A 9,772-nucleotide genomic window follows, 5' to 3' on the forward strand; every position below is an offset into this window, starting at 1 on the left:
AAAAGCAGCAGCTTTGTTTAGCAGGCGTTCGGAAGTCAAAGAGTGTTTAGAATGCTTGGAATGTTCTTGGCTTTCATGAGTTGATTGGCGTGGTTTTGGTCACAGTCACTCGGGAGCAAATGCCAGCTGTGTTGCCCCCCCACTCCCACTGTTATTGGCTTACACACACACACACACACACACACACACACACACACACACACACACACACACACACATACACACACACACATATATATATATATATATATATATATATATATATATATATACACACACACACACACACACACACACACACACACACACACACACACACAGCTGTGTTGCCATCCACACCCACTCCCACTGTGACAGGTTCACACACACATACACACAGCTGTGTACATATACACACATATGCCAACACAGAATTTGCAACATTGTCCATGTAATATAGTAGGCACCTTCTATGCTTGTTTTCAATGGTTTTGAGCTGCTTTGAGATGAGAAAAGGTAATGAAACTAAAAACTGGTCACTGATTTATCGACTAGTTACAGTATTCATCACAACACTCACTCACTCATCTTTTCAGGAAATGTTTCCTGAAATGTTTCCTGTTTAACATTTATAACCCTATATTTGACCTATAGCACTGTGCAAGTCTTAGGCCAGTATATTTATATGCAGTATTAAAAATAATTAATCAAAACAGCTTTAATAGTCTATAGCAGCAGGTTTTTAGTGTTACCTCCTCTTTCACTTGAGCACTAGCAGGAACCTGGATCTATTAAACCTAAATGAAATGGAACCTGAATAGAATGGTACCAGAAGATGACTTCAGTACACCTCAAAACAGTCTCCTGAAAAGAGCTCAAGATGTGCTTAGTGCCAAGAGAGGTCACTGACTTTTGACTGTAGAAGCAAATTTGTTCTGAAAATTGTTTGGTTTTTTTGTTTTTTTTACATTTTGTGTACATATTTCCTGTATATTCTGTTGTTATCTTAATAAATAGACTGAGAAATAATTATATATGGTCATTATATCATTGATAAAACCACACATCCAATGGTGGCCTTTTGCACAGTATTGTATATGCTCACATTCTTCAAACTCAAAATTATTCAGCATGTAATTTTTTTTTTTTAAAGCCAAATTTAGCATATAAAAATGGCAAAAGTTAAAGAATTAGCAAACTGTATTTTTAGAAAGTCTTCCCCCCTCTCCAGGAAGTCCCCCCCCCCCCCCCCCAAAGATCAACTAAACATCATCAGGATGCCAGAAAATGCTTCAGGGTGGTTTCTGCATGGGAGACATGGTACTATCAGGTGGGGCATCTGCTACATTTCAAAATATTGTTAAGTGCACTTTAGGAGACTAATTTAGGAGACATTACAACAACCGACAGCAAACATACTTGGTAATATTCATGTTAGTTTATTGAGCTGAAGTCTTTGACTCAGTATGGAACATGATTGCTGTCATCAGTAACTAAATAAATCTCTGAGAAAACAATACTGTAATTCTGCAATGACATGTTCCCTATTCCAGTAAATCTCTGACAAACAATATATACACCTATTTAATATTATACATTTATACTGGCATAAATGCACTAAAAATGGTCATAGCTTTGTAGATGCTGTTTCAGTGGGGTTAACTGTTTTAATTCTCCTTATGAAAAATACATTCTCTCCTCTTGCTACAGAAGTGGATATTAAATCATATATTTTCCTCACAATGCACATACAGTACTTTCTTTCAAATATATATTCTATTTTGGTAAAATGTCCATTGGCTCAAGACCAAGAAGACAGTATATGAATTTTTAACATAGCAAAACATTAAGCAAGCAGGAACACTGTCATTTTCCCACCTCAGAATTTCGTCCTGTCCTGAAGTTAGAAGTGCTTATGCTTTTATCCTGTTTGAGGTTTGTTTATTTTAAATTCATGCACAGTGCAATGCTTACTGCAAAACCCACATCTGTATGAGGATTGAGAACCTTCCATAGAACTGAATGTGTTTGACCTAATTGACAAATTGAACCTTTTAGCTGGAATTATATACTGTATAGGCCAGCAAGCCTAGTTAACACACTTAAAACTGATTAAGCCTTTTGATGTTTTGGTTTGTTTTAACCCAGTTTTATACTTTTATTCAAGCCAATTAAATTAAACAAGCTTATTTGCTTTTAAAAAAGTTTTAACTGTACTCTACAGGACTTTGATCACTTTCAAATAATTATTAACTGAGTATGGCGTTTCCTACAACCTTCTTGACTAAAATATTTGCAGGGCTAAAGCTGTCATAACAATCAGTGGGGATGATCATCAGACAGACAGTGGCCAAAATTCAACCTTGCTGCTCTCAGAGCTGGTTCAAAAAACCTGCGTCTTCTTAACTTAGTGAAGCTTCTGAGAGAAGAGCTTACAGGAGCTTTCCCACTCCAGTAGTTGTTCCCCGGCACCAGGAAAATGCATACAGCAACATGGGGAATGTCTGTGGCTGTGGCTACATTATACTATTTAACCATTGCTTGTTTTTACAATAAACAAGCAATATATGTAGGTAAAGGAATGATTTTGTATCTGGTACAAACTATTCAAAGTATAATAATCATAATGTCTGAATTGTGTTCTCCAATACCTTTTTAATTTATTTAAGAATTAAAATTTTCCAGTATGAATGAATAATCTTTTTCTGCAACAATACATCTGAGCAGCAGAATGTTTAGACCACATCAGCCTGGTAGCAAACACACACACACACACACACACACACACATACACTCACATGCATGCGCGCACACAACACACGCACGCACGCACGCTCGCTCGCACGCATGCACATATACATACATACATACATGCATACTTTTTCTGTGTACACTGAAATCAGGTACTCTTAGATATTTCCAGGTGGTCTGTATTTAATAGCATATTATTGAGTAATGCCCACTAGAATGTAATAATCTAAGGTATTGATGTTTTTTTAGCATGCTAACATTATGAGTTAGTTAAAGTTATTGGAGACTGGTATGAGAATATTCCAGAATCGAGGAGTTAATAAATTTTGTCGGTAACCATTTGTCTTGAGACAAATGTGTTAAGGTTGGTCACAAAGTATTATGTTAGGATGTCATGCCATGTCTTATAACAGACAACTACCATATGTATTTTCAAGTATCTCTTCTAGAAAACAGACAGGTGGATGGGGAATAGAATTTCTGCTTGCTGAGAGACATACTCCATAGAACAGATGACAGCTTTCTCAAAAACAGCACTGAGTGTTTTTTCTTCTTATTTGCCCATTTTCAGGATAACTTTAGGTCACTTTAGAGTTACCCAGGCTAAAAAGTTCCGATTGTTGCCAAAGGTTTTGCACAGTTTCCACATACAGATGCATTCTGGGGGTCTGTGGGTCATGCAGCGTGTTATGCAGCGTGGGATAGTGAAGAGGTGTCAAAGGAAGGTCACACGTGACCCTCACGTGGCCGCCTGCTGCACTGCGGCTGTGTGCTCGTGAGGGCACGTACGGTCTCCACAGGGCAGGCGTTTAAGCAGACGCTGCAGCCTGTGCGAGAAGCTCTGGTTCATTTGCTGATATATGAGTGGCATGGCGAAGCTACTGCAGAAGGCCAGCACCTGTGCCACACCGCACAGGAAGGCATAGGCCGTGGCCTGACGCGTCCCAGTCGCCCGAGCCCCCGGCGCCTCTGCCAGCGTCAGCACCAGCAGGCTGGCATAGTAGGGTGTCCACAGTGCAAATTGCATGCACACACAGACCAGCAGCAGCCTATGGGTGGAGGGGTCCAGCCGGGCAGAGTCCTGGTCCAGGGGCGTGGCCTCTTTACGGATGCGCAGGATGAGGGTCGAGGCGTACAGCACGGCCACGGCAGGCACAGCGTAGCCAATGAGCAGCATGATGGTATCGGCCGCCTCACGGTTCTGCATCTTGGAGCACTCCATGATCTTGGCAGACACGTGGTTGCAGACATAGAACAGCAGCGAGGAGAAGCTGGTGAGCACAGCGCCGCCCCAGATGAAGCCACACACGTGCTTGGTGTTGTAGACACTGGACATATAGGTGCGGGGCAGAGCACGCTCAATGTAGTAATCCAGGCTAAGCAGCGTGGTGGAGTACATGATCACCAGTGAGGACACGTTGAAGAGGATGAGGAGGGTGATGTAGACTTCATCGTCATACTCCCAAGCGGGCCAACGTGTAAAGCCAGGGCCCAGGAGCTCAACGGGTGCCACCAGGTTGAGCACCAACCCGGCGATGGCCATGTTGACAAAGTAGACATCTGGCATGGTCATGGACACCTTGTTGGAGAGGTTAACGGCCACCAGCAAGGCGTTGTAGCACAGGCTGACCGGGAAGCACACAACGAGGTAGAAGAGGGATAGCACAGACAGAATGAGGCCCAGGTCCTGGCACAGCTCTGCCTCCACGTTCCCTCCCGTCTCATTGTAAATCATGCAGCTCCACATGACGAGGCAGCCTGCAAGTAAGTGGATCTCTGAGTCAGCTGCAAGAGAAATCAGGAACAACTTGTCAAATGCTTATTCCTAGTGTCACAAAACCATATTTCTGACAGTGAAAAGATTATAGCTATTGCAGATTATCATTGGCTTACTACAGAAAGGGGTTTTAATTTTATCTTCAGATATGGATCATGGGACATCTGAATGTGTTCGATCCAGGTGCCTGCTGATGAAGGGCGTTGTAATTTTTGGTTTAAACACTTTAAACTATTCTTTAAGAAACCACACAGAGAAGAAGAGCAAGAGGAACTGTTCCTACTCAAACAGACTGATGTTGCAAAGTCATTATGCCCAGGGTTACACCGCTAATTCCACTTCCCTGTATCTCACAGCCTGAGCACATCGTGCAAGCTCCAGGGCTGTGCTGGTTTAGCACTGACTGCAGTGCTTCTAATGCTTTTGCATGAGTGCTCAGGCTTCTCTCCATCTCCCTGCTTCTCTCACTCTGGGGTTCAAGGTAAAAAGCTCCACTGCCAGCAGCACGCTGGTAGTGTTTGCTCTCAGCTCCCAAACATGTCTGGCCTCTGTCTGTCCTTACTACAGCCACTTCACACATGTTGTTACATTTCTCTCTCTCTCTCTCTTTCTCTCAGACTGTAGGTGGTTTTATGGGGGTGAAACGTGACACAGCAAGGCCAGAGTGGAGAGGTCAGAGTTTGTGGTGAGGTCACAGACAAATACAGAGCACTACTTCACCATGGATAAAAAAGGGCCAAGCCTGCAACACAGTTACATAACACACATTCTGTCCACATTAGGCCTAATACTGTTTCATAGGTCACACGGACTGGCATGTGTATTCCTGGAAACAAGAAATAAAGGAAAGAAAAAGACACTGAACTGAACATTGCATGTGAATATGCATTGTCAGCCTGGTCTGTAACACCAGACACACATCAGAGCACAACGGAGCACATCGGAGCAGGTGCCCAGCAAAGTGAGCATTCTTGTCTCAGCAATACAGAAGCTGTTTTGGCCTCAGGACAAACAGCACTGAACAGCTCATACAAGACTCCCTACAGACAGTCTGCAATATCCTATCACACCTCACCATGTGTGTGCACACTTACAGAGTCAAAAATGAGGATTCACCAAGAGTTCGAATCAATCTTGCATGGTGGTCTAACCAACAATATATAGCCACTAACATTCATGTTAGGCAGTCCTCTTAACTTGATGTCAAAAGCCCACTGTTTGGAATAAACAAACCTTATTGATGTGCTGCCAGTTCGTGCTGCTCCTGGAATCCTGATCTCACCACAGAGACTGTGGAATAGGAGACACGAGGAGTGTGGGATTACCCTGGGAAAGGTCTTACCACACAGCCTCCAAAGAACAGGTGCAAACACTGACTCAGTGTTTACACAGAGTCTCATGCAACCCCACATAAGTTACTTTAACTGCTGGTACATTAAGATAAACAGCACAAACAGCTATGCCTTTCTACAGCTTTACAGTGCAGGAAAGGTCTTTGCTGTCTAACAGGCAGGTTCATGCTGTGCTGATGGCACTAAAGTGCCACTCCAAGCTTCTGAATGAAACCCTCACTGGCTGTGGCCAGGACAAGCGGGCTCATGGTGGAGGTTCAGCTGTTCAACACATCTCCCTTATTTTCTCTGATTATGCTCACCTCCTGAGACCAGGGGACTCTGGGCACATGGCCTGGACAAAGCATGAGCCAAACGCTTTCATTTATCAATTTCCAACTTCATGACCATCACTGAGAACTGCTGCCAGAGGCTACTTGAGGAAAAAAAAATCCCACTGAACTTGATTCAGCCCTCGCACCATTGGGAGAGTCCAGAGCCAGCCACGAAGCCAAGGGCCCACCTACGAGTACACTCCGTTTCAACCGGCATTATCAAACATACAACACCTTCACACGAGCAGGCCCAATTACAGAGCGAGTGGTGCCAAGGGAGCCTGACAATTTAGGGCGGTTTTGTTATGGAGCGAGCAGTGCTGAGGGAGCCTGACACTTTGGGGCTGTGAGCTTGCACTGCTTGATGGGAGTGCAGAGATAAGCCTGCTCCACACCCACCATTTGATATACACTAAAATAGGAAACCCCCTCAGGCTGTGCAAGTTCACATGACTACACTTTCTGAGCTTTGCACACACATGACAGGGATTTTTGTAGAAAAGCAGGGTAAAGCAGGAGCACAGATTACAACTTAACCTGTAATGTGTGCAGTCTATAAGCATCACACATGTGAAACTGGGTTACAATGGTGCAAAAAAACAGATCAAAGGGACAAGGCATAATCATGAATAGCTGCTTCACTAAGGTGTACAAGCGATTCCCAAGTACAGACATCAAATATACTCCATTATATATTCCATTATGTGAGACGGAATTTCCACCTGTGTCTGTCTCTCATCTGGTTCTGACACGGCTTCTCACTTGGTCCAAGCAGAAGGCACAGAGGCTGTTTATCATTGAAGTGTACAGCTTTTATTGCCCGACTTGTTATACATCTCCATTCAGCTATTAAACTGATGCAAAGAAGTGGCACAAATCCTTCTGACATCATGTATTCCAGGCTGAGATGTTGGAGGGCATAGTGAACTTATTAATAAATGTGTGTGACCCAGTCCCACTTAACATACTTCTCTCCATTCATTACTGTAAGAAGGTTTTCATATTTCTACTGCAGATGGTCAGTTGTGGAAAATGATGAAAATTGCTACATGCAGGAGCTTATTTGGTTATGAAAATTTAATCATACATAATTTACATATCCGGCTGCCATCGACAGAACTTTTGCCAAATATTGTGTCTCTAAAAAGCCCGATTATACAGACATCCAGTTTGTTTTCAAAGAGAAACTTAATGAGCTTAAACAGATGGACTCGTATTATTGATTTTTTCTTCTCATTAATTGGTATTACCCTCATGAGACACCATACAACAACAAGACATTAAAAATGCACACAACAGTTGCGAATTCAGGAGGGAAAGAAATAACCATTTTTACTTTCATCTTCATGGTGTGAACTCAAATGCACTTCAGCTCAGCAGGATAGTGCAGCACACCAGTCACCTCCATAGAACACACTGCTCTTCTCCAGAGATCACACTGCTCTTCTCCAGAGAACACACTGCTCTTCTACAGACAGCATACTAGTCTTCTACATACAACACACTGCTCTTCTCACTGCTCTTCTACATAGAACACACCACTCTTCTCCAGACAGCACACCACACTGGTCTTCTCCAGAGAACACATTGCTCTTCTCCAAAGCAGACACCTCTCTTCTCCAGAGAACACACCACTCTTGTCCAGAGTGCACACTGGGATTCAGTGAGGAACTCTGCTGTCTTGCAGAACATTTTATGAACTTCTGCCATGTGTTAACAAGTGCACATTTCATTATCCTTCTAGCAACACTAGTTCCATGAGTGACGGGTTGTCCTTAAAGTAAACAAAATAGCCTCCCTCTGATATTGGGGATGTTTTAGAGTCAAAGCCTAAAAGGCAAAAATCTCATTAGCAAGATAATGGTGCATAGAAAGTTGAAATTGTTCCATTCCAATGTGATTAATGACCATAAGGTATAGTTTAATAAGTGTATAATTACAGTTTTTCAATATTTGATCTAAATATGGTTACTTGATTTTGTAATCCAATTTGGGGTGGTCTGACCAAGATGATAATGATAAGGAACTGTCTTGACCTAAAAACACATCAGCGTCATAATACTCAGAACGTTATCTCTCGTCATCTGCCATCTGCCAACAGGAAACCGGCTAGGCGAGTTCTGCACTCTTACGCTGGCTAGACATTCTACAGTTTGACTCCTGAAATGAAGTGCATAATCTGAGTGTTTGAAAAACAAAAAAAAACCACACAAAAAAAAACCAAATGGAATACTGACTCATGAATTTTAAAAAAGAAATCACATAAAAGCTCAATTTAGAAATAGGACATCAGTGATACTGTGGCATTTATGAATGCTGATTCATTTACAGTCCCGTCAGATTTCAGTCTTAAAGCCCCAACAACAGTATTAAAATCACTAGCGTGAATCACAGTAAACAACTATCTTTCAAAAATGATCATTTATTCATGTATTTATTTATTTACATTAATCTTGATCGCGTGCAAGAGCATTATAGCATCGGTAGATCACCAGGTTAAGACCAATCTGTGAGTGTTATGAGCTGTCCGCCATCCAAAAGGTCTAAAAGATTACTTTAACTCTAAACTGTAGCAGATAATGTACTGCTTTTTGACCATTTCATCCCAAGTATTAAAACAGAGGGAAAATTAACAAAGGTCTACCACCTGTCAGACTAGCCCAGACCCAGTTTAATAGCCTATAGGCTATATTTAAAAACACTTCTAACTACAGCCAATTTTAGTATTCTTACACTGGAATACATCGTAGCAATCAAAATTAGGGCAATCTGTTCTCAGATCAGTGCGTTGAATCGTTGCCTCGCGCTCTTTCACGTGCAGGTTCTCATAAGTAAAGAACGGATTTTCAGGTAGGTGATTTTTTTCCTCCCAGAGAGCGATTCATAATCGACAGACCAAAAAACAAACAACAAATATCTTGTTACACAGCCAAAACTACCCTCTGAAACAACTGTAACCTACTAAAAACAGTCCGCGTCCTGAATCCATTATGCAAATTATTAGAAATTGAGACGTATGGCCAAAGTAGTCCTGACATTAACCCCCATTGACTGAATATCAACATCGATTTGTACGTTCCCGTTAGAGTGAACTGTCACAAAATCAACATCTAGCTACGTTTGAAGTGATTAAAGCAGCCTATTTATAACCTGATATATTTCTTCTTCGTGAACTTTAAAACTATACTAGCTACAATTTTGAACTTAGGTTTAAACTTTTGAAACTAGCACAATACAAAAAGTTTATTTTAGACATAATTTTACTTGAACAACTTCAAAAAACGAGTATAGGCTACTCACCAACGGATTTCTGGCACCACGACAGTTCTACGGAGGCATCGGGTTCTGTTTGATTTCCATTGACATTTCTCCTCGGAGACTTTCAAGATGTCTCAGAATTTACGAAATGTAGTATGCCCACTTTGTGTAAAATTATTTATGGAAAATGCGCCTGATCAAAGTGTTATTTAACGTGCTAAATAGTGTTTCATATGGTAGTTTGGTCTCTAGTCTGACGGGGCTTGTTCTTGAAATGGGAGGACGTTGACGACTTACTACGAATGGAGCGGTACTGAACTCTACAGTGTGTACACACGTGA

The 9,772-nt window shown here is 41.8% G+C and overlaps 1 protein-coding gene across 2 annotated transcripts; it reads right to left on the reverse strand.

Annotated features, from left to right (window-relative positions):
• Positions 1 to 1,395: 1,395 nt before the first annotated feature.
• On the reverse strand, positions 1,396 to 9,749 carry gpr146 (G protein-coupled receptor 146). Of its 2 annotated transcripts, none has more exons than XM_027003574.2 (2): positions 9,474 to 9,749; positions 1,396 to 4,488 (listed from the first exon to the last, which is right to left on the reverse strand). In XM_027003574.2, the coding sequence occupies exon 2, from the start codon at positions 4,475 to 4,477 to the stop codon at positions 3,470 to 3,472; it is 1,008 nt and encodes a 335-aa protein (XP_026859375.2). In that variant the 5' UTR covers positions 4,478 to 4,488; positions 9,474 to 9,749; the 3' UTR covers positions 1,396 to 3,469. The 2 variants fall into 2 exon arrangements, with proteins under 2 accessions (XP_026859375.2, XP_026859293.2); XM_027003492.2 differs by having other exon boundaries at positions 1,396 to 4,515.
• Positions 9,750 to 9,772: the final 23 nt, after the last annotated feature.

Source organism: Electrophorus electricus, chromosome 8, assembly GCF_013358815.1.
Source record: "Electrophorus electricus isolate fEleEle1 chromosome 8, fEleEle1.pri, whole genome shotgun sequence".
In the NCBI taxonomy this organism is placed as follows: domain Eukaryota; kingdom Metazoa; phylum Chordata; class Actinopteri; order Gymnotiformes; family Gymnotidae; genus Electrophorus; species Electrophorus electricus.

Bases quoted from the DNA above. Each gene is read 5' to 3' on its own strand.
- gpr146 (XM_027003574.2), bottom strand. From the start codon at position 4,477: ATGTGGAGCTGCATGATTTACAATGAGACGGGAGGGAACGTGGAGGCA.